Raw genomic sequence first — 23,195 nt, forward strand, 5'->3', positions numbered from 1 at the left:
TTTTTTTTTTTTTTGACAATCATCAACACAGTAGCTTTATTAGTTTAATTACTCACTACATCAAGTATATTTTAATAAACATAACATGACAAAAAATGAGGCAAAACAGAAAGCACGCGACCACCTTTAAAATGGTGTATCTAAAGCTAAATTGTTAGTTATTTTATAAAACCGACCTGGCGCGCGTACGGGTGTAACTTTCTCAAAATTAAAGTAATCCCAACATCTTTATATTTAACCATATTTTATTTTATTGCTCCCCTTGTTTTTGATAATTATCTAAACAAATACACAATGTTTATTGTCTAAATGACCTGGCGATAGGTAATCGCACTTTATTTTTATTTCACAATACTTCAATTATCAACCTTGGCCGTTTTTTTTTTTTTGGGGGGAAACTCGTTTTATATATAGCTGTATAGGAATGCAAGTTTTCTTTTTTTATTATTATAATTAAAAAATGGTATCATTGAGTGTGTATGTTGTAGTGTTTTTTTTAAAAGTCAGGGAAATGATCACAGTAAGCTTTGGATGTGTGCATTAAATTATAGGGTAATGGCATTTCTTCATAATAAGCAAAACATCCGGTATCACCTTCGTATTTGACATTGGGAACATAAGGAGGTGTAACATCACGCGCTAATACTCTATCAAAGTCGAGTGATTTAAACCATGCATGCTGTTTAATGTCATTCGCACCCTCTTTTAAGTTTCCAAATCTTTCGCTGGGTTTGACTTGGAGCAAGTTTTGTATCAGATCTTTGGCTTCCTCACTGAAATGGTCAGGCCAAGTAATGTCACATTCGAGAATCTTTTGGTATTGATCCACAGGATTCTTTGCAGAAAATGGTGCATGACTATAAGAAAGAAAAAAAAAGTGTCAATATAAATCAATATATATATATATTTATAAATAATACTACTTTACCCTGCTAGTAATTCAAAAATTAATACACCAAGTCCCCACCAGTCCACAGCTTTTGTGTATCCTTTGGAACGAATGATTTCCGGAGCCAAATAATCTGGTGTACCACACACAGTCCAAGTGACATCCTCTACTTGTTTTGCAAATCCAAAATCCGTGATCTTGACATGTCCACGCTGATCCAGTAAGATATTTTCCGGTTTTAAATCTCGGTAAGCGACATTGATACTATGCAAATATTCAATGGCTAATGTGACTTCAGCAGCATAAAACTTGGCATCCTTCTCGGCCAATTTTTTGTTTTTGATCAATCGAAAGAGTTCTCCTCCAGGCACATAATCCATGACGAAAAAAACGTGTGTCTCGCTTTGAAAGGTTCCCCAAAATTTGACGAGGAATGGATGAGATACGACACTGAGAACTTCCCGCTCGTTGTGAACATGCTCTACTTGTCGCCTTGATATTAAATCCTTCTTGTTGATGGCTTTGATGGCGTAGTATTTTCCGTTGGCTTTACTTTTGGCAACATGCACTCGGGCAAATGAACCTGTACCAACAGTTTGCTTGATATCAAAGTCCTCTAAAGATAACATGTGGGTTTTTGGAAACTTTTTTGATTTGGTCAGCATATACTGATCTGGTAATGATGACGGTGGTAATACATCATCCTTTTTAGGAGTTTTGTGGAGATCCAAAGTTTCGGTAGGCTCTACAAGTGTGTCTATGGTTGGGTGAATTTGCGGTGAAGAAACAGGTGTGTTTCTTTTAGATGCAAATGCTAAGGGAGAGAGTGGTAATGGTGGTGAATGAGAACCGAAAAAGTTGACTGGAAGTTCGTGTGTATATATGGGTTTTGGCTTGACTTGCTTTGACTGCGGTATTGACTCCTCTGATGAATCAACTTTTTTTGACAGGACTGTATTTTCTGTAGGGGTAGATGGTGTAGATACAACTATAAGGAGTGTTAATCATTGCATGAAATATGAATTCATTTGTTTTGTTTGTTTATTTACCTTTTGTGGTTGGAAAGAGATCGATTGAATTTCTCGGTGTTGGCAGACTTGTTGTCTTGTGAATGACTGCTGAATTGATCTGTGTTGCATTTTTAGAGTTGTTTGAACTGATTTCGGGTTCACGAAGATTTGTATCAGCCATTTTCTGTCAAATTATTATGTGTATTAAAAATATAATAAAAAAAGAAAAGAAAAAAGATAATTTTTTGCGAATATTTATATTGCACAAGTTTCAGTTCCCGTTTTTTTTTTTTTTTGTTTTTTTTTGACAAATAAGGTTTTCTCAAAAAAAAATACGGGTATGACAACAAAAAAAAATTACAGAATTTTGCTTATTTCTTTGTTCAAAGAAACACAAATCATCACCCGAAATCAGTCTCGAGTACTTTTTTCTGTCTGCTTTATTTTACTGATAAAGAAATAACCTTATCGCTTGATCAAAAAGTCCAAAATAGTCTTTTATCTCAAATCTAAAGTTCATTTAAAAATAACGTGCCACTATATTACGCTGGATGCGGAATTCCTCTTTCTCTCTCTCTGACTTTTGAATTGTTTTTTTTTAGACCTGTAATTTTTGTTGTTTATACTTTTTTTTATTATTATTAATTTAGCAGCACTGTCAAAACATCCAAGGTGTCAGCCGATTTTATTAATACTCCTCCTTCAGGGTGCATGTAACCTTCAGGGCATATGGCTAGGAAATGGAACTAAAAAAAAAAAAAAAAAAAATTGTGCACCAATTAGTAGCAACATAAAATACGTTTCTTTTTTTTTTTTCAGGTTCCTGGTTATGGGTGATTAGGTAAATCGTATATTGTCAATTTCAAAAATATTAGGTGACTGATTTCTTATACTCAGTTTGGGTATAAACATTTAATTAACGTGATCGTATCATAATATCACAATATTTTGGTGGGATGCTGCAATGACATTTTTTTACATTTAATATGTGTAACAAATATAAATTCATTTGTAAAAGTAGCTGAGATAGAGACAATTCAGTTACAGTTTGCAGAGGCGATTATGTCTGCGGCAATAGTTTTTTTTTTTTATTAGAAGCCCAAATTTTATAACAACATTATGGGGCATGAAAGCCTATCTTAACCTTATCATTCTGCTTATCAAAGAGACAAAAAAGTTTTTAATATGTATATATATATATATATATATATATATATAGGGGGACGTGCAATTGGCAAGGGACATTTCGTTACTCTAAACTTTGAACTATTATAATAATATAATCATCTTTGTAATGATTTCTACTTGATATCATAAGCAGAAAATAGGTACATGGTAATAATCACTTGTAACACAACATGACCCTTAATATTTTCGAAAAAGAAAAAAGAAGGCTTGTAACTATACAAAACAAAAGTCAATCTCACCTCCCAAAAAGCAAGTCCATGTTGATTTATTCGGGATTTTGTCTGCAACAAAAGCAGTTAGTCGGTCAAACTATGTTTTGATGTTTGATTGGTAAAAAAAAAAAAAAAATTAAGGGATTTTTTTGATAACACGGAAAGGATAATATACACCCGGGGCGCTGGAACTAAGCCAATTAGGGTATCTTAGAGACAAACGTTATCACCAAAAAAGAAAAAATCGCCGTCATTGCTAAATACCTTTACGGTACCCGTGGATTTAAATAATAATAGTATAAATAAAAACCCCATGAGCAGATGAGGTAAAGCAATGATATAATTCAGGGAACTACAATGCAGCTTTAAGTGGTGATGATTTGGTGTAATAATGCAATGTGGCTTTGATTACTTTGTATCTTGTGAATTACAATTCATGTTTACTCGTTTAATACCTCCTACAAGGCTTAAAAATAAAGGGGGCGGGGGAAGAGGACTTGAAGATTCAATCTTTTTCTGTAGTTCATCTCATGGCTTTTTTACAAAAATGCGTGCTTGTAGTTCTTTATTAACAAAAATAGCTCGCAATTTTTTTAAAAAAAACAGAATCATTAAATAATTATGAGTTATATCGATCTAGCATCATTAAATGAAGTCTTTAGATAATTAGTAAAAGGTGTGACCCAATACAAACAATGCTTTATTACTGAGTAATTTATATCTTATATTTTAATTTTATAATGACTTCAAAGAGACACTGATATTATATTTGATATTAAGGGTTGCGGTAGTTACTCAATTATGCCGGAGAAAGATAACCTGCAACTGGGGAAATTTCTTGGAAAGTAAAGATAAACTTATGCGTGTCTCAAAAGCCTTGGTTTTTATGACCACACGATAGTTTTTTTTTTCTTTTGGGTAAAATGAGTTTTACTAATATCAATACATGGATTTATATATTCACACTGGCTAAATTTTGATCAAAAGTGCTGTATGTGTGCAGATACAACCTATTATGTTATCTCATTCTGATGCTAATCAGCTCTTGTTTTAATAATTTATATCATTTAAATCAAGCGGGAATCTCTCTTATCTGAGATTAAGCCGATGACAATAAGTGCGGTTTAGAATAGTGTATGAATAAACATTAATTTTTTTATTTTATTTTTTCAAAAAAAGCTACTTTCTTCTCCTCGTCACCCCCACCCTCCCATAATTTTACAATTAATAAACTATTTTTACAAGTTAATCACAAAAGCCGTTTATAGGCAAACATGAAATATATCTACAGTATGGACACACCTAATCAAAAATTAATTATCGTATTTACTTTTTTTTTTTTCTTAATAACAATTCGAAACTTACTTGGTCTAGTTTACTGGTAGAAAAGTGATGGATCAATAATCCAATCATTAGGCCAAATATACAGCCACAAAGTAGTTTCAGAATGTATACCAGTACAATTTTAAAATTCGTGCACTTGGCTGGTTTAGGCCACCATTTGACAGGTGTTAGGAAGAAACCCAGTATGACTCCAGACACCAACCCTCCAATATGTGAAAACGTGTCGACTCTTTTAAGATAAAAAAAAATAAATGAGTTCACAATGGAATTTGATATCAGATTATTCCTATTTTTGGTTTTTACCCCGGTATTAATCCTATAAAGAAGCAGAGTCCTGTAATCACAATTAATTTGAATAAATTGGAAATAGGCTTTTCTAGTGTCTTCCAGTTCATCATAAGATCTGTATACAAGAATCCTGCAAGACCCAATAATGAACTACTGCAACCCAAAAATGCTGTGTAAAGAAACAATGACATAAGTTTTCTTGTTGTTGCAATAAAAATGAGAATATATATATTGTTCTCTTTAAATGCTAAGCTTACGTGAAGTGGGTGGTGCAAAATTGGCACCTAAAGCATGTCCAAACATTCCAGACCCAATGAAGAGCACTATCATATCAAAAAAAAAAAAAAAAAATTGGTCAGCATTGCGATATGCTCCCACGTGTTGTGATCCATACATACATGTGAACCGTAATGAATTGATTGTTCTTTCAACTTTGACACCCAGCATAATTAAAACAACCATGTTGATGCATAAATGAACTAGACCTGTATGAATAAATAATGGCGTAAAAAACCGATAGGTTTGATCTGGTATGCGGTACTGATAAAACGACGACATGCCACATATTGTGGATAAGGAGCAAGTGAGGTTGAATAAACGATGATCTGTCATATTGACTACGGGGTCTAACAGAATTAATGGTTGATCATTGAAGGGAGATAGTTGAGTTCGATTTGAGGCAGCGGCAGCGGTAGGTGTAAGGTTACTTTGAGAGATGGTGTGCAAACAAATGTATCTTTGATCGGGCGGCATGGATTCTACCTTTCTCATACAGGGAGGAAACCTTGCACCCGATTGTATTAGGATTTCCATGGATGGGCCTAGCATATAATTAAAGGGTTCCAATTCGAAAAACTCCCCTGAACTTTGTTTACTAAGTAACATTTCGCCCGAGAATATAATGACTGTAAACGCAACGACTAAATATGTGAATAAAGGCCAATGATCTCCTTTAATAAATGGGCCTATATTAGCTGTTGTATAAAACCAGTTTACCAGTCGTTGTCTTTTCGTAGGTAGGACTACTGGGTCAATTAATTGGTTTTCTTCCTGGCTACTACAGCTTGATTTGAGCATTTCAATGGTAGAGTCTGTGCCTCCTACCATCTGTTTATTTTCGTCAAAGGGCATCATAAAGGCTGATGAAGTATATTCATCTTGTAAATTGTAAGGTCGTTTTCCAAACTGAACGTGACTTAGCTTTCGACCATGTCGGCTGGGTGAATTTATTGAGGATGGTGTATTTGACAAGGTAGTATGGTTTGTACTTGTTGGGTGAACAGGATACATCTATATTATATATATAAAAAAAAACCGATTTTTATTTTAATAGAATATATATATAAAAAAGAAGGAAATAGGGAAAGGTGAACAAGAATAAAAAAAATTTAAATAAACTTTTTTGGCATATCATTTATGACAATTTAATAAAGGGAAATTCACCCTGAACTTATTGTACATTCGCTTTTATTAATTCTCATATTTGTAGTAATGATGAATTTCAATAAACGCTGCAGGCAAAAAATAAATCGAAGCAAAGAAAAAAAAAAAAAAAAAAACCTTACATGTAAATGCTATTTTATATATAAGAATTCAGCTATAACAGTTGGGATATAAAAAAAAAAAAAAAATAGGAAAAAAAAAAAGAAGGGTGAAATATATATATAAAGAAAAAAAGGGGAGAAATAAAGGGTGCAACATCCTTTTGGTTTCTTTTTAGGTGCTTCTTAACCTATAAGTTCCATGTGCAAAACTAATAGGAATCAACTTGTTCAATTCGACTCTAGCCATAACTTCAAGATCTTGTGCATTTAATACTAATACAAAAGAAGTAGAGCGCGCAGAATCCAAAACGATACTTATCAATACACCTGCATCTTCGGCTGTTTTATCTTCTCCTGCTTTAATTGGTTTAGGTACAAATTGAGCTTCACTTGGGTAACAATTCTCTTCGTGCCAGGAAGCCACGACGGATTTACTATTTACATCCTATATATACGAAAAAAAAAAAAAAATAACGCAGTGAGTTTGGGATTGATAAAATAAAATAAAACAACTTACAATCTTGATAATACTATCCCAAATTTTACCTTCTTCATGACTACCCTGATGAAAGCCAAGACCATAAACAAACGCATGCTGCTGCATCTTGTAATTGGGGTTAATCTGTGGTAATTCCAAGGTAGCTTCAGCCAGTTGTTCAAAGGTAACTATAGGCATCCAAGCGTGCCATCCACTGGAACCCGTAGCATTTTCGGGCGCATAAGAACTTCCTGTAACGTAATTCCAAACAGAACCGATACGAGAGGTAATACTGACAGCAGAGGGGATAAATGAATTATTGGCAACGTATACATCGTGTGCTTCACGTTGAGGATTGCCTAGGATATAACGTCGGATTTGAGCAGGTTGCAACTTGCCCATTTCTTTAGGGTTACGAAGACTTTCGGTAGCTAATTGAGAGAGTATACGATCGTCATCATAACAAGCCATATCAATCACAATACTTCCATGCACATCTTCATAAGCATTCACCTGGTTTAAAGAGAGTGAAGCCTCGGATCGATAACATGCAACCACATCGTTATCCTTACGAGAGATGACATAAAAGAGTGTCGGTTCTGACTTTTCAAAGTAGAACGAATCCAAAATACTTTCACTCCAAGCAAATCTGACCGCACCTGAATTGGCCAGCATGGGATGAATAACCATGATGATATAATTGGGCGTGATTGCAAAGTTATTGACCCATCCAGTGGGAGCATTCCAGATGGTGGCGATTTTACGACCCTTGGGTTCTCCGTCTGTAATGGAGAAGAAATGATACTTTGTGGACTTGTATCCAATCTCCATTGTAAAGTTAATGTATTCTTCTGTCAAGGAATCATATTGACCATTGGGACATGAACTATAACCTTTGAATTCAGGATTAATTTCATCCCAGGTTTGAAGACCAGAGGGAGATAAATCAAAAGGATCTAATGTTTGAACCTGTATTTTTTTTTTTTTAAAAAAAAAAAAGGCTAGTTTAGTATAAAAGAGAAATAAATGAAAAAAAAAAAACAAGAGGATTACGTACGTGGTTTGCAAAATCTTGACAGAACAATCTTCCTTCGATACCAGGTATATATGTGCTGATACGTTGTCCACAGGGGACACGATCTGGCTTTGGCTTCTTGCCGTTGTTTAAAAACTTGATTAGCATGGTTTGGTTAGGATTGGTCTTGAATAAACCTGCAGGAAAGCTGGGCGCATAACCATGGTGATCACGAATCTTTTCGTTCAATCGTCTATTGGGTAAGTGATGGCGATAAGTAACAGTGTTTCTTTCACCATTGATATCAAGGCGATTGATCAAAGGAAGTCTAAAAGTTTGTTTTTTTTTAAGTATAATGTGCAAATGAGGATGGGGTAATGTGAAGCAAACTTACGCATCGAACCAATGACCTAAAGTAAAGGTGGAAGTAGCACTTTGAAGTACATTATCAATTTCAATCTTTCGGGAGTAACGTACGTCGTACACTCCAGGTCCGACAGTATAATGTTCACTGACTAACCAGTCGGGTAACTGACCTACGACCTCCAAATCGACGACATCCTTGGAATCCGAGACGTTGTAAAAGCCCTATATAAGCAATGGTTTAGTACATGTTATATAAAAGCTTCTTCTGTCATAGCTTTACCTTGGCATGCGAAGTATCTGTGTCTACCTCAGCCACGACAGATGGAGCACGGCTGATATTTGGTCTACCTTGATCGTCAAGCAAAGTTCTGTCGTCAGTGAACTCGTCTTGAACAAGAATGGTAGGTGTCTGGAGTGGGTGCTCTTCAGAAGAGACGCTTGAAGAGGTACTTGAAGAGGAAGATTCACTTAATCGCACTGGCTCTTCTTCAATGACTTGTTGGCTTGGAATGGCTGGTGTTTCCATTTTCTTTGTTTTGAGTTTTAATATTTGCGATAATAAGAAAAAGAAATAATAATAAAAAATAAAAAATGTTGTTGTGTACTCACATTTTCTAAACATGGGCGCAAGTTCAAATTGCGGATCCGAGCTTCAACCGGTGCATGACGGGGTTTTATGTCAATGGTTTCTAACCATCCATTCTTTTTTTATTTCATATCACTAGGGAAGAGACTACTGTACTGTTCCTTGATAAAGTTGCTCTTGTTTGGATCTGCAAGATTTAATTACCACCTATACATTATAAAACATGTTGCCTATGGGTATACATATACAGGAACTAATCGACATTGGGGGCCTCAAACTAATAACTTTGGGCTTATTAGCGTTCACCAATCTGTTGTCAATCTATGAATCGCTTAAAATTTATAACCCATACAAAAGCGAAATAATGTAACTACAACGAGGATATCATGCGAACTTACTGCCGTTGTGTTTGAGTAAAAGCTTCATTCTTTTTTTTTTTTGAACATACTAGTCAACAGCCCACTACTGCATTTTTCAGCCAATGTCCCGGTGTAACCTTGCAATTGTGTTTAAAGAACGACCGAGTTACTATGTGACGAAATATTTTTGGTATTCCATTTATTCTTGCAAACAGCCTATGTGATTTGTTCTTTGGCATACATCTTTGCTCTTAAATACAATCCCTCAGGGAAAGTTTTGTATCTTTAATCCTTCGAAACCTCGATAGTAAAATACTTCCATCTCTCTCAGTTGATTAAATACACATGTTTATTATACATATGTTCTATTATAAGAAAATAAAAAATAAATCAAAGAAGCTAATACTTATGGGTTCCATCTTTAGCATCTATACGGGCTTGATATCTTCTACTACCTATACTATACACCAAGGTCTCCAGGTAATCACGTCCAAAAAGTGACCATTCTTTTTTAAGACAGCTGTCAACTTCTCAGCGCTGATTACAGATGCTCCAAAGACCTGTAGTAAGTGCGATGGGATCACGGAGAGTGAGCTTGAGTCATGAACCCAAATCCAATTGTGGGAAAGCTGCACAAGATAAATACTGCTTTTGGCATTGTCAACGTCGTGTGGAAGTTTCTAATGCTACTTCGCCATGGTTTGTAAGGCGATGTTTTGTTTAATTGTGATGTCAATTGACGCAGTTGATGTTAAGCTGGGCAGGCCAATGTCTCCCTGCTCAAACTTATGCTCAAGTTCTTCTGCGCAATCTGAGGGAACAACAAAACACGGCAGGTGTCTGATAATAATCGGGTCCAACATGGACTTTGGGATCGTTTTCTATGTCGACCAATGTCACCACGAGCAAGTTCATGAACCTGGCTACATTGATTTTTTTTTTGGGCTGTAGCCTCTCCATTTGACTTGTCTAAAAAAGTACAACGAATGGAATTTCATCTTTAGGCAAAGATGATTTGGTTGACTTAAATATCTGCGTCAATATTTGTGCTGCGGGAATGCACCTCTAGATATGATAAGAATCAGCCAATTGCTTAAGCTATCTTGAATAATGGATTTATTAATCCAGGGAGAGTATCAAAATATTATTTGACACGATATTTTCTCTTTTTCTTTAATTATAAAAAAAAAAAAGTGGTCAATATAGATATGCTTTTATGTGGACACACCATCAACCCCAAGCCTAAAGCTAGGAAGCGCGCTTAAGGCCTGCCTTGCCTCAGTCAGCTCCACCATTCACGATATATCAACCATTCGTCCCTGCAAAAAAACTAGAATGCAACCTATCTTGTATAACAGTATGGAAGCTTATTCCTAAATTTATGATAGCTTTGTATGTGCCTGTCATATTTAAGCATTTGCTCAAGAGAAAGGAAAAAACATATGGTTGACTCCCCTTTCCTTAAAACACGATATCTTTATTAGAGATAGTGTTAAAAGAAGAAAGAGAAAAACAAAAACAAAAAACAAATGGGCGTTGTTTAATCAGGAGAGAATGATAAACAAGGACTGTTTTATCACATCAGAGATGATTATAAAAGGAATAGTTGAATCTTAGTTAGAAATAGTATTGAATGACTTTATTCTCATAGTATATCTCCATGTATGTTATCCACACTTGCAAATTCTTATCGGAAACTTACCAAAGTATAGTAATTGTGTTTATCATACAAAAAGCATGATGTTGCTTTAAACCTTCATGTCGTGACTCGCATTTTTTTGTGCGCAGACTAACCCTCCCAAAAAAAAAAAGAAGGTCGCGTTTTTTTTTTTCTTCTTTTTTGTTTGTGGTCTATATTGTTCATTTCTTAAAAAAAAAAGATGCAGTCAGCTTCCTTACCAAAGCCAGCCGCTGCCATTAGTAAACCACTAGGAAAAGTGAATTGTGCTTCGTATGAGAGTGCTTATAAATCTGTGGTGAGACGATTAACTCGACAGTATTTTGTGACATTGTACTTGTTTTGTGGGTTCTTTGCAATCTTATTTCAATTAGGCTTCTTTTTCAATTATCGTAACGTATTTAGTAGAAAGGAAAAACGAGCTCATGGACACTTATATTCTCTGGTTATACTAGATACATTCTTAAACGTACTTTCATTAAAGACGTTTTTCTTTTCATTGCTACTCTTTCTTATTGGTGGTATTACCTTTGTCGTTCGCTTGTCCAATACTACAAGTAAGTTATAGTCTTCCACATCCCCCCTCCCCCTTCCCTACCACCTCCGCCACGTCCCTCTTTCATTTTCTTAGTTTTTTAACTCTTCATGTGTAGTTTGGCAACCTGTTTATCCTAGTAGACTCGCTACCGTCATTGTCAACTGTATTTCGCTCGATAACTTGTTTTTATTTATTATCCATGCTATTGGCAACCTCGTCGTTATCCGTACTTATTTATATTGGATGATGAGCGAGAAGTATACCGCTGGGTTTCTCTTGAACATCCCTGGGTAAAAAAAAAGAAAAAGAAAGCAGTTGTAATATATTGAATCTAATCTTTGAATGTATAGTCATTATACAGGAGCACGTCAATTGAATGAGGAGAATATCTTTATTTGTGTATACGCCATCATGTTGGGATTCAACTATACCGTCGATTATGTCAAGAAAAGAACGCATGTTCTTCAAGCACTCAATGTTAAAGTAATATGAATAATTCGCCCCTCAAAAAAGATGACGTTCATTTTCTAACCCTATATTTTTTTTTTTGTGGATAGCAACCAGCATTTTATGATATCAAGACAAGTCTTGGAACTGTGCTTTGTAATTCAGCAAAGAGAGCTTTGTACTCTTTCGCAATGACTTATGTGACATTTATCTTTTTCCATGTATTTTTCTATTATTCTATCGCTCGTTTCTTTGGACTTTTTACAAGGTGAGGAATTCAAACACAAAGATTATACGGATCCCAAGTTTTACTAACCCCCCCCCCATTTCTTTGGTGTAGGGTATTGAGCGCACCTATCATCAAGTTTCATTGGTTTGATTTGCACCTTTTCCTTCGTTTGACAGTGGGAGGTATTCTTTCAACCTGTGTATTCAATATTTCCAACCGTGTATATGAGGCATTATTCTCTTTGGTAAGTGTCTCGTTTCTCTTTTCAGCTTCACTGTGTATATTTAATCCACCTTTCTTCCTTCTGTTTTAGACTTTACCTTGCACCAATCCCTATGCCAATCAATTCGAATGCCTTATTAAGGGACTCGAGGAAAAGAAAGACGAGCAGTTGAAGGTTTCTGCATTTTCCGAATTAGCCACACTTGCCAGTAAATGTCCCAGCAAACGCGAAGAATTATTCAAGACAACGGGAAATGAATTACAAGATAATGCATGGTATAAAATTATGGTACAATGTTTCCAAGTGATTCAAGAGTTCCGAAGCAAGATAGATATTGAATATAACGGAGTTCAACCAGGTAAACAAACCAAACAAACAAAATAGGGAAAGAGGGTGGTGGTGGTGGTGGTGGGAAAAGGATAAATGGATATGGTCATTGATAAGGGAAAGGGGAAGGAGTTTTTTTTTTTTTTATTAAAGAAAAAAGAGTCTAGTTGTAGCACCCATTACTGTCACAAAGCCTGTTGAAAAGAACATTCGTCATCGATTGGAATTTTCCAATGGTAATGTATTTAGTACGCCAAAGAAGAACCAAGTTTACTATGATGATCGTACCGGTAGTTTATTATCGCCTCTAAGTGAATTAGCCCAAGAGGGACCTTCTGGGGAAACCGTGATTAGCAAACCGTTGCAATGGATTCGTCAAAGCGATATGGTGGATATGTTAAAGCGATTGGAAGTTCGATTTGGCCGTGCTGGTATGTTTGAGCCTTTTTATGCAGAAACTGTGACACGCCGAGTTCAAGGTGTGTTTAACAAGTATCAATTGCTTCTTTGGGCTGTACAAGCGTTGGGTTGTTTAACCGCTGGATCGTTGAAGGAGGACCCTTATGGATACGTTCAAAATGATATTGGAAATGTCTTGAATCATTTGTTGGGATGTTTAATGGAAGTTGAAAGATATGTGCAGTCTCCACCCGCTCACTATAGTCAATTATTGAATGAAAAAGTACTTTCTGGAGAGACCGAGGCTGTGATGATGGGTAGAGAACTTTTTTTGGTCACGAGAGAGAAAGAAAATCTAACTTTTTTTGTTTATTTTATAGCATTACGTGAGGCTATTTATCAGATTAAAGAAGCATTTGGTAATTATACTGACGGATTTCAAGTGGATGGCAAATATTCAAAGAAATGGCAAGGCTTCTTGAACTATCAAGAATAATTTATTGTTTTAAAATAAATAAATAAAAAAAAAAGGGAGGGGCTGTTTATGTGTACATAGAAATTTAAAGATTTAGCGCTATTTTAAAAAAAAAGAGACTTAATAGGGTTTTGGGGTTGTCGTGTTTCTCTCTTTCATTTATTTCTTTCTTTTTTTACTCATGAGTTGTCCTACCTTTAAAGTAACGATTGGAGTTCCCATCTTTGGGCTTGCATTTACCTCATCGAACCAGTTAATTTTGGGTGGAGGTGGAGGTAATACTCGCTCAGGTGTCAAGAACAAGTTGGTAAAGGGCAACTTTTTACCTTTTTCTTACAAAACACACGTACTAAAAAGAAAAGTATTTTAGTCTTCATTTAAGGTCGATGTGCGTAGAAAGGATCTAGAGGAAGATGCTACTTTTGAATTTGAAAAGGGGGAAGACGCGCCCATGTGTTTAGATGTTCATCCTAGAGTAAAGAAAAAGGAGTCATTGCTTGCATGTCCAATTCGTCTAACTAACCCCGTCTCTTATAGCAAGATTATGTTGTTACAAGTGTAAATAGCACAGTGGAAGACATGATAGCCCGCAAGAATACAAACTGCCGTCACTTCAAAATTGCACACGACAAGTAAAGTTTTTGTTTTTGTTTTATCTAATTGATTCTGGTAACTAAAAAAAAAAAATGGGGATAGGTTTGAATTAGAAAAGGCGTTGAGCACATTGCAAAGTGAAAAGGAAGAGGACTATCAAAAGGTAGTACGTTTTAGTGAGGATGGTAGTTTAGTAGCTACGGGAAATACAGATGGATATGTCAATGTGTTCAGATATCCCGAATTCGAAGCGATTTGTGAACCCATTCAGGTTTCAACAGATGATGAAGTATTGGATGTGGATATCAATCTTGAAAAGGAAAAATTAACGTGTGTCTTACGAGACGGTTTAAGATTGATTAATTTACGTGGCAAAAACGTCGGTCAGACTGTGCAGACAATTTCTGCTACCACTGTGGTTAAAAACGAAAAGACGCAATTCAGGGCCTTTCGCTATGGTCGGGGTTACACAAAGGATTTTGGTTTTGCTGTGGTGAATGGTATTACAAAGCCTGGTGCTTACATTGTCAAATATGATGCCTATTCATTCGATCAAGTCAAGATATCCAAAGTCAGTTCGAAACCTATCACTGCGTTTACGATTGGACAAGATGGTGCTGTATTAGCTTTTGCTTCAGCTGATCTCAGTATAACTCTGTTGGATGCTCAAACACTGAAAGTACTTACCAAAGTAAAGGACGCTCATACGTTTTCAATCACAAGTATCGCTATTAGTCCCGATAGACGATTATTAGCAAGTGCATCTGCGGATACTACCTGTCGTATTGTTTCTCTCCCACTTCAATTCAACAATGCCTTGTCTATTAACCCATTGTATACACTTTTGTTGGCATTGGTTGTTGCAGGTCTTCTCCTCTTGTTGATGTCGGTGCTTGATCTGGATCCTTACTTTAAAGCGAGAGAAGATGCCTATAAGAACCCTGTCTCCGCTGAAACCACAACTACTACTACTACTGCTGACAATGTAGCCACATTCTCACCTTCTGCCACTATTGAAGCTATCATTACTACGATTATTACTGAAACACCTACATTTGTTGAACACGTTTTTGCAAGCAAAGATGAATTATAAAAAATGTTTATACAACAACAACAATAATAATAATAATAAAAAAAGAGAGATTTAATATATGTATATATATAGAGAGGTTTTTTATTCTTGTCTTTAATTTTATATTTATTCTTGATCCTTGTATTGCTTGGCCCACTAATAAAAATTGGTGTTAAAAGATACATCTATTCGAAGATAGAAATAAAGGTGTGTGTGTGGGGGGGGGGAGACTTACCATCATGGAAGGGATCCAACGCTTGGGTTGTTGATAACGAACCTATTGTAAAAGAAAGGGTTTAATGAGTACGTCAAAAAAAAAAAAAAAAGGCAAATAGTGAAGGTATTTATGCACTCACCTCTTTTTCAGCAGAGACTCTCCAGACAGCACCAAGAGTGACAGCCATACCAAGAGCGGCAATGACTGTGTTTGACTTCCAAGTCTTGGGTCTGGACCACCAACCACCGGCAGGAGACCTATACAAGCAAAACATGGTTTAATACCATGGTCGTAGAATCTAGATTTTACAGTTTTTTTTTTTTTTTTTTTTTACCAAACATCTTTAGGATAAGGATAACGACTAACAGCACCCTAATTTATTTGAACAATTCATTCGATTAATGACTATTTCTTCAATACGATGTTGATTTCTTTTTCAATTAAAAAAAAAAGAGATTACCATTTTATGTTAAATGTAAGGATATTTTTGAAAGGAAAAAAAAAATATGTAATTTGGGAGAGCTGCCCAAAAAATTCCCCCGCGCAGCCCAGGGCCAGCAACAAAAAAAAAAAAATGGTTGTGTAGGACGTCATCGATCATCGGTTATTTAAATAGTGGGTCTCCAAAAAAAAAAAAAAAAAAAAAAAAAATCAGGTACATTATTAATGTTTGAAAGAGTCTCTATTGGATAGCATCGAAGTGTGTTCGGTCTAAAGCTACAAAATCTCTTCTCATTAGTTTTATAAAAGAGTACAAGTCGCGATCCGAATTTAAATTAGATATAAGTGATTCCACGTTGGGTAATGTGGGTTCGCATTCAGTAACTATAGGTAGAATAAGAAAGAAGAAAAAAAAAAAAGTAGCGAGATGATGCTGTATATATATTATTATTATTATTATTTACCTTTGTAGAGTCCGGATTCTTCCAGATATAACACGAAATAATAGGTTTTTTCGGGATCGGTTGGGTTGATGCACTTGAATGAGAACTTGATGTGATTTTCTACAAGAGATATTAGGTGGCTTCTTCTTGACTATATATCTAACCAATATAAAAAAACCTTTCATAGGGCTGATGTGTAATTGTAGCTGCTTGTTACAAGCATTCACTTCCGTAGATAACTTTTCGTTATTTTCCTGAGCTGATGATTTTCTTGCTGTATTCTCCATACGCTGTTGTTCTAATAAACGTCGTTTTTCATTGATTTTTGCCTCTAACTCGGCATTGGCTTTCACTACGAGCTCGTTTTTTCGCTTGATTTCTGATGTTCGTAATGATATTTCTTTTTCATGGAGTTCAGACACCTCTTCATATACCCAATGGGGGAATCGTTAGTTTTTTTTTTTTTTTTTTTCCGGCATGGTGTCATTTTATTTAGTTACTTTGTTCAAGTTCTTTAGTTGTGTTTTCTTGTCGTTCAAAGTCGCGCTGCAGGCTTCTTTTTTTATCTGGCAGTTAAAAAAAGAAGAGTTCAGTATTGGACCTAAAGTGAAGGGCTTAGGATGCATACCTTCGAGTTGTGCTATGCGTTTATCTTGGCTTTGTATTTTTCTCTCTAAATCGACTTCTCGCATTGTTTCTTTATCTCGCATGCGTTTTTGCACCTTATTGCATGTTTCTAAAATTGTGTTCATTTGACTAATGAGAGATAATGGATCGATTCGTTCCATTTTATTAAAAAAGTGTGTATATGTAAAGAGAGAGAGAGAGAGATAAAGATATAATAAAGGGGGGTGGGGGGAGACCCTTTTTTTTTTTTGGTTGTTGTTATTATTCGAGAGTGACTGCCCTCGTTTTCCCAATTTGGGGGGTGGGGAGTGGGGGGAGAGAGAAAAGAAGAGTGGCCGGGCCAACGGGCACAAAAAAAAAATGTATACGGTGTAAAAAAGGAGGTGTAGTATAGACACTCAGCTTGGGGGCGACAAATGATAGATCCTTCTTTACTTCAGCTGTCAAAACATCTGTTACAATGGTACAGTAGACTTACAGAGATAAAAGAGAAGCACATATGCAACGACTTTTTTTTTGAAAATGGATGGATGCGATGGATGGATCCCTATATCTGTTCTTTTTTTTTTTTTTTTTTTTTTTCTCTCTAAAATGTTCGGTTGCATATAAAATTCCAATGAAGCTGATTTATACTGACAAAATTTATAATTATTTCAGGGTATTGACTTAAAGAACCATCACGTCAAGAACACCAACCGTACTTCTCCCAAGTCCGAGAACGTCTACTTGGCCTTGCTCGTCAAGGTAAAAAGCAAACAATACACACTGAAGAAATGCAGACATTAAACATTTTTTTTTTAATTTTTCTTTAGTTGTACCGTTTCCTCGCTCGTCGTACTGATGCCAACTTCAACAAGGTTGTCTTGAAGCGTCTCTTTATGTCTCGTGTCAACCGTCCCCCCGTTACCGTTTCTCGCATTGTCAAGAACGCCAAGGGTAACAACACTGTTGTTGTTGTCGGTACTGTCACTGACGATTCTCGTCTTTTGGACCTCCCCAAGCTTTCCGTTGCCGCTCTTCATTTCACCAAGACTGCCAGAGCTCGTATCTTGAAGGCTGGTGGTGAAGTTTTGACCTTGGATCAATTGGCTCTCCGTGCTCCTACCGGTGCCAACACTGTCCTCGTCCGTGGTGCCAAGGTAAAAAAAAAAAAAGACAAAAAGTGGGGGGTAATGAGCAGAAGCAGTGAGCTAATTTTTTTATTATTATTGTGTAGAACTCTCGTGAGTCTGTTAAGCATTTCGGTATGGGTCCCCATAAGAACAAGAAGCCCTTCGTTCGTTCCAAGGGTAGAAAGTTCGAAAAGGCTCGTGGTAAGCGTGCTTCTCGTGGTTTCAAGGTTTAAATTATGGGAGCTATTCTCTATTTTCTCTCTCCATTTATTTATCCTTTTCAAATAAAAACCAACTGCAAAAAAAAAAAAAAAAAAAAAAGTTAATGTTTATTTACAGTTTGTATTTATTTTATTTTATTGAGGGAAACAAAAAAGAGAGAGTGATAAATATGGGGTGAATGGGATGTGTGTGAATGTATGATTTATTTTTTTTAAAAATGAGTAGAAAGAATCTACTTTCTGGACTTTTTGCTTTGAGGAACCTCTTCATCGTCTAATAATGGGGAAAAAAGATGAATTTAGTATTTACTTGTAAATATATGTGTATCTATTTTACCATCAGAGTCTTCATCGCTACCGAGCTCAATATCCTCATCATCCTCATCATCATCCTCCTCTTCGGGGCCTTGGAAATATTCGACGGCATTGGGAAAGATATCCTCACTAAGGATGACACCAACACGAACATCGTCATCACCGAACCATTCAAGGAAGGACACGGCAAAATCGTCATCTTGATCAGCCTTACGCTTATTATTGGGAGCCTAAAAAAAAAGTTAGTTTTTCGGTGTTAATAATTAATGCAACTAAAATTTTTTTTTTTTTTGGCTTACCTTGTTTTCGTGATATTCAATAGTGGACTTGGAGATAACATCGGCATTATCCTCAGGATCAACAGAGAATTCCTATAATTTACTTGTAAGTGACATACTCTTTTTTTTTTCCTTTCTCATTTACGATCCACCCATGTCACTTTCATACCTTGACTAAAGTTTGGTTCTTGAAGACATCATTGTTTTTGAAAGTCTTTTTTGGTTATAAAAAAAAAAAAAAAATTAGGAAAAAATAATTTTTTTTTTTTTTTTTTTTATGGGGGAGGTTTCATGGGAACACTTACGGCGGTAACCTTACGGTAGTTAGGCTTTTCACTATCATATTCAACGTGTAAATCAGTCAAGTTCTCCAAGGCTTCAATATCGTTCTCGGTAGGTTCAATACCGAACAAGGGAGAGTTCCCAATCTACACACACACATACAAAAAAAAAAAACAGAACGGTCAAGGCCTGATCTCTTTCTATACAAACTTGTCTTTTTTGTAAAAAAGAAAAAAAAAAACTTACGGTTTGACCCCAAAAGTTTGGGATCTTCTTGACCATTTCACGACGCTTGTACCAAATAGGTTCCATAAGCTTACGTTGAATGGCACTGACTTCTTCAGCAACCTTCATGGTCTCTTCATCAAGGATCATGAAATCATCGTTAATAAGATCTTCGGCTGACATTTTTTATATAAAAAATTTATTTTTTGTCTGAAAAGAAAGAAAAAAAAACACGTCAAAAAAAATATTCCTTTGGCCTATTTTAAAGGTTTTTTTTTTTTTTTTTTTTTTTTCTGCACTCATTGTGACTTTTGAGACTTTGAGAAGAGCGACTGTTTCAATCTCAGATGTTGACCATTTGCAAATCCCCGATCCCGCGTGTTTGACAGAAGAGAGAGGGGTGTCTCTATACTTTAAGCGGGATACTATGAGACTGCTTATAGAACTCTTAAAACTTGACACATCCCATAGAGACGTATTTTATGCTGTAGGATTGGATCAAGGTAGATGCGACGATACAATGGCCGCATTAACTAATGCGATTTGACTTTGATTATATGAAGTGATGTCATGTTCGAACAAAGAAATCATTAAAAAAAAGTCTCTGCATTGGGGCAAAAAAAAAAAAAGGTCAATGCTGGCTAATGTATATAATTAGCTCTAATGACAACTTTTTTTTCTCTTGAAGCTTCTCATAAAAGCGCATCTCCTAAAGCAAAAGATGAGTAACCATCACGTTCTTTAAATGAACAAGACGTTAATCTATAGAGATTTCACACCTTAAGATGTTTATGATTGGGGAATGAGATGGGTAGTTAATCCCACCTCACCCCAAAAAAAAAGGTCCCCTACTATAGGCCCTCCATGCTCGACAGGTCTACAGTCATGCTCACAACTCGAAGCTGGCCTTGTCCCTGACTTGCTTACACTGCCTTCATATGAAAATGCCGACAATGCTTCGCAGAAGCACGATTGGAAACGCTAGTACACATCCCTTTGGGCGTGCAGTAGAGTGACAAAGAAGAAGAAAAGGAAAAGAAAACGTCGAAAAAATAGTCCTTATTTATACCTTTGCACAGTCTGTGTAAAAAAAAAAAAAAAAAAGCGCAGCAATCATGCAAAAAAAGGTATCTGGGTTTAAAATAGAAACAGTCACTCAACTATGCTGTTTTTCGGACGCGTGTCTGCAAATAGTAAAATAACGAATCCTACATTTTTTCCAAAAGTTTATGTATTCAACATTTTATTATTCTATCTTATTTCAGTGTTGTTAACTTGGATGCTGCGTTGGGATACGCCTTTGTAAATCTAATTCTGGGAATGAGTCTATGTGTGATGGAAACCCCTTATTCATCGATTTGAAAAATACCTGATTTGCATTTTGGTTGCTTCCACATAAGACACCGCCAGTTGAAGTTCAGCCTCGGTTCGAGCTAGATCAATCGCTTTTTCATAATACGGTAAAGCTTCCGTATGTCTGTCTTGTTCAAGATACATTTGGGCTAGTGAAGCAACCGCTGCATCACAAGCAGGGTCAGCTACATACTCCCGAAAAGAATTAGCAACAAAGTTCTCTCTCTCTCTCACACACACATCTGCACATGTTAAAAAAAAATACCTTCCAAGGCACTTTTGCATAAATTAATCGCTTCTTCCACGTCATTGAGATTCTGATATTTGATCATGGCCTTGTTGATATAAGGCAAAGGATTTTTTGGATCCAGAGACATGGCCTTGTCAAATAACTCGATGGGTTCCTCTATACATCCTTGGTCAGCCAATATCTCTCCATAGTAATTATGTGCTTCGGATGATAATGGAAATGCCTTGATGGTTTCTTGGAATGTTTGGTTGGCTCTTGCGATTAAATGAAGTTTGTATTGTGTGACGGCCAATTGAATATGGGCATACACAAATGTTGGTTCAATTTGTATACATCTTTCATAATCATTGATTGCTTCCTTGTAACTTCCACTAATGTAATACACTGGGTAGGTTGAGAGGAAGCATAAGCTGGGGGGAGTTTTTTTTTTTTTTTTTTTTTTCTGTGGTAGTCGATATAAATGCAATTTACCTTGTCCTCTGTGATAGTAGATATCGGGGTCTACGGGATTGATAGAGATGGCTTGTTCAAAGTGTCGTAGGGCACCTTGTATGTCCCCTCTTTCCATGAATATATTGGAGCATTTAATGTAATTTTGTACGTAGGAAGGGTCTAATTCGATGGATTGATTGAAACATTGCAATGCTTCTTCAGCATCGCCCTTTAAGAAGACCAACGTCCCCTTTAAATTTAGAGCGGATGCAATGTAGTGTGGAGAGCAACCCAATACCAGAGCTCTTTCACAATCGTCCAATGCCTCGTAGTAGTTTTTTTCAGCGATAGCTCTTCTTGCTTTTGCATAATAGGCGTCACCACTTTGTATGTCTGTTGTGGAGGGTATACTTGTACCGGATTCTAAAATTCCCATTTAGATTTCTTGTTTATTTGTGTGTGTGTGTGTGTGTGTGTGTGTGTGTGTGTGTATTTTACCTGGATGAAAACAGTCAAGGTAAGCAGTTACAAATGTAGGAGAAGGTAATCTAGGTTGCTTTGTCTTTTTTTTTTAAAAAGAAATGAGGGTTAGATTACAAGATAAAAGAGAAACGAACTCATTACCTTTAACAACTCTTTTGCCTTTAATTCCGATATTTTTTTTAATACTTTTTCCATGGATTTCCTATTATGTTCATTCTTGAAGCCTTCAAAGATACACACGGACGTGTAATCTAGATATAAAAAGGGGGGAGGATGAGCAAGTCAGATAATATCTGTACAGGTAAGCATCGTGTATTTTTTTTTATATATATTTACCAAACAAAGCTTCGGCCAAGTCTCCTTTTCGTTCAAGGGCTTGTGCACGACGACTCAAAGCTTTTGTATAGGTAGGATTTAACAAGAGAGCCACATCACAATCTTCCAACACTTTATCATGCATTTCCATGTTGGCATAACATGCTGCTCGGTTGGAATAAAACACTGGGTCGGCTTTAAATCGAATTGCTTGGGTATATAATCGGATTGCCTCTTTGTAATTCTTATGGTTGAAGGCGGTATCTGCCCTTGATTTTAATACATTGGAGGCTGCTAAACGTTGCTTAAATAAGAATGTGGGGGGTCAATCAAATGGTTTGTATGATTTTTTTTTTTTTTTGAGAAAGAAAAAAAAAGAACATGAAAAGAGGAAATACCTCTGCCGTCATGACGGATATAATTGTGTCTGTCATGGTTTCATAGGTACCAGTTGATTCATCATGTACTGTATAAGATATGAGAGAGAATTAAAAAGAAGGGTGGAATAGGGCGTTGTAATATGGGGGAGGGGGGTTTAATACTACATTTTTGGGTTGAAACTCTTCTCTTGGGTTTTCGAAAATATTGAATATTCCTTGAGAGTAGAAAAGCAGTTCCAGTTCCTGCAAGTGTAATACCTATCACCACGGCTATATAAATTCTCCAGTCTTTTTTATCTAGAAAGTTTCGGACCAGAACTCTTTTATCTGTTGTAATTATCATTTTAAAAAAAAAAGTAAAAAGAGAAAAAGGGGGACTGGATGGAGAATTGCCACTTTTTTAACCCTCCCCCCCCCCCCCTCGGATATTTGTGGTGAGGGCAATAGAGAGAGAGAAAGGTGTAATTGTAAGCGATGGCTCAAAAACGTCACGTTGAACGTCATCAATGTCTATTCTAATGGCTCATTTGGGGAGCCAATGAGAATTATTGAAATCGAAA

General features: G+C 36.0%; 10 protein-coding genes across 10 annotated transcripts; 3 read left to right on the forward strand and 7 right to left on the reverse strand.

Annotated features, from left to right (window-relative positions):
* Positions 1-412: 412 nt before the first annotated feature.
* On the reverse strand, positions 413-2,106 carry EV154DRAFT_516961 (camp-dependent protein kinase 3). Its single transcript, XM_051602444.1, has 3 exons — positions 1,939-2,106; positions 929-1,877; positions 413-857 (listed from the first exon to the last, which is right to left on the reverse strand). The coding sequence occupies exons 1-3, from the start codon at positions 2,078-2,080 to the stop codon at positions 497-499; spliced, it is 1,452 nt and encodes a 483-aa protein (XP_051455094.1). The 5' UTR covers positions 2,081-2,106; the 3' UTR covers positions 413-496.
* Positions 2,107-4,942: 2,836 nt separating this feature from the next.
* Positions 4,943-6,221, reverse strand: EV154DRAFT_425248 (rhomboid family-domain-containing protein; the record flags this gene model as incomplete). Its single annotated transcript, XM_051596234.1, has 5 exons — positions 4,943-5,100; positions 5,189-5,254; positions 5,330-5,557; positions 5,639-5,791; positions 5,990-6,221. 5 exons carry the CDS (start codon positions 6,219-6,221, stop codon positions 4,943-4,945), a joined length of 837 nt encoding a protein of 278 aa, XP_051455095.1.
* A 274-nt stretch (positions 6,222-6,495) lies between these two features.
* On the reverse strand, positions 6,496-8,895 carry EV154DRAFT_303698 (carotenoid oxygenase). Its single transcript, XM_051594877.1, has 5 exons — positions 8,615-8,895; positions 8,363-8,556; positions 8,011-8,296; positions 6,993-7,922; positions 6,496-6,920 (listed from the first exon to the last, which is right to left on the reverse strand). Exons 1-5 carry the CDS (start codon positions 8,858-8,860, stop codon positions 6,648-6,650), a joined length of 1,929 nt encoding a protein of 642 aa, XP_051455096.1. The 5' UTR covers positions 8,861-8,895; the 3' UTR covers positions 6,496-6,647.
* Positions 8,896-11,100: 2,205 nt separating this feature from the next.
* EV154DRAFT_447505 (nucleoporin protein Ndc1-Nup) lies at positions 11,101-13,676 on the forward strand. The gene is made up of 9 exons (XM_051597133.1): positions 11,101-11,349; positions 11,413-11,514; positions 11,611-11,785; positions 11,846-11,978; positions 12,053-12,210; positions 12,283-12,415; positions 12,485-12,752; positions 12,889-13,437; positions 13,501-13,676. The coding sequence occupies exons 1-9, from the start codon at positions 11,160-11,162 to the stop codon at positions 13,614-13,616; spliced, it is 1,824 nt and encodes a 607-aa protein (XP_051455097.1). The 5' UTR covers positions 11,101-11,159; the 3' UTR covers positions 13,617-13,676.
* A 97-nt stretch (positions 13,677-13,773) lies between these two features.
* EV154DRAFT_604626 (WD40-repeat-containing domain protein) lies at positions 13,774-15,349 on the forward strand (the record flags this gene model as incomplete). Its single annotated transcript, XM_051607414.1, has 4 exons — positions 13,774-13,902; positions 13,966-14,070; positions 14,133-14,227; positions 14,292-15,349. 4 exons carry the CDS (start codon positions 13,777-13,779, stop codon positions 15,280-15,282), a joined length of 1,317 nt encoding a protein of 438 aa, XP_051455098.1. The 3' UTR covers positions 15,283-15,349.
* EV154DRAFT_516972 (uncharacterized protein) lies at positions 15,307-15,810 on the reverse strand. Its single transcript, XM_051602445.1, has 3 exons — positions 15,618-15,810; positions 15,497-15,538; positions 15,307-15,417 (listed from the first exon to the last, which is right to left on the reverse strand). Exons 1-3 carry the CDS (start codon positions 15,750-15,752, stop codon positions 15,388-15,390), a joined length of 207 nt encoding a protein of 68 aa, XP_051455099.1. The 5' UTR covers positions 15,753-15,810; the 3' UTR covers positions 15,307-15,387.
* A 296-nt stretch (positions 15,811-16,106) lies between these two features.
* EV154DRAFT_516980 (chromosome segregation protein Spc25-domain-containing protein) lies at positions 16,107-17,208 on the reverse strand. The gene is made up of 5 exons (XM_051602446.1): positions 16,991-17,208; positions 16,863-16,928; positions 16,541-16,786; positions 16,384-16,482; positions 16,107-16,303 (listed from the first exon to the last, which is right to left on the reverse strand). Exons 1-5 carry the CDS (start codon positions 17,148-17,150, stop codon positions 16,161-16,163), a joined length of 714 nt encoding a protein of 237 aa, XP_051455100.1. The 5' UTR covers positions 17,151-17,208; the 3' UTR covers positions 16,107-16,160.
* A 241-nt stretch (positions 17,209-17,449) lies between these two features.
* EV154DRAFT_516981 (60S ribosomal protein L18-A) lies at positions 17,450-18,422 on the forward strand (the record flags this gene model as incomplete). Its single annotated transcript, XM_051602447.1, has 4 exons — positions 17,450-17,452; positions 17,647-17,733; positions 17,802-18,128; positions 18,206-18,422. 4 exons carry the CDS (start codon positions 17,450-17,452, stop codon positions 18,332-18,334), a joined length of 546 nt encoding a protein of 181 aa, XP_051455101.1. The 3' UTR covers positions 18,335-18,422.
* A 133-nt stretch (positions 18,423-18,555) lies between these two features.
* On the reverse strand, positions 18,556-19,605 carry EV154DRAFT_566170 (uncharacterized protein; the record flags this gene model as incomplete). The annotated part of the gene is made up of 6 exons (XM_051605941.1): positions 18,556-18,596; positions 18,660-18,867; positions 18,937-19,008; positions 19,085-19,129; positions 19,221-19,343; positions 19,444-19,605. 6 exons carry the CDS (start codon positions 19,603-19,605, stop codon positions 18,556-18,558), a joined length of 651 nt encoding a protein of 216 aa, XP_051455102.1.
* Positions 19,606-20,677: 1,072 nt separating this feature from the next.
* On the reverse strand, positions 20,678-23,015 carry EV154DRAFT_516987 (uncharacterized protein). The gene is made up of 8 exons (XM_051602448.1): positions 22,801-23,015; positions 22,654-22,721; positions 22,277-22,559; positions 22,082-22,191; positions 21,956-22,019; positions 21,497-21,880; positions 20,792-21,409; positions 20,678-20,730 (listed from the first exon to the last, which is right to left on the reverse strand). Exons 1-7 carry the CDS (start codon positions 22,976-22,978, stop codon positions 21,027-21,029), a joined length of 1,470 nt encoding a protein of 489 aa, XP_051455103.1. The 5' UTR covers positions 22,979-23,015; the 3' UTR covers positions 20,678-20,730; positions 20,792-21,026.
* Between the last annotated feature and the right edge of the window lie 180 nt (positions 23,016-23,195).

This window comes from Mucor mucedo (genome assembly GCF_025094135.1).
Source record: "Mucor mucedo strain NRRL 3635 chromosome Unknown EV154scaffold_82, whole genome shotgun sequence".
Classification (NCBI taxonomy): domain Eukaryota; kingdom Fungi; phylum Mucoromycota; class Mucoromycetes; order Mucorales; family Mucoraceae; genus Mucor; species Mucor mucedo.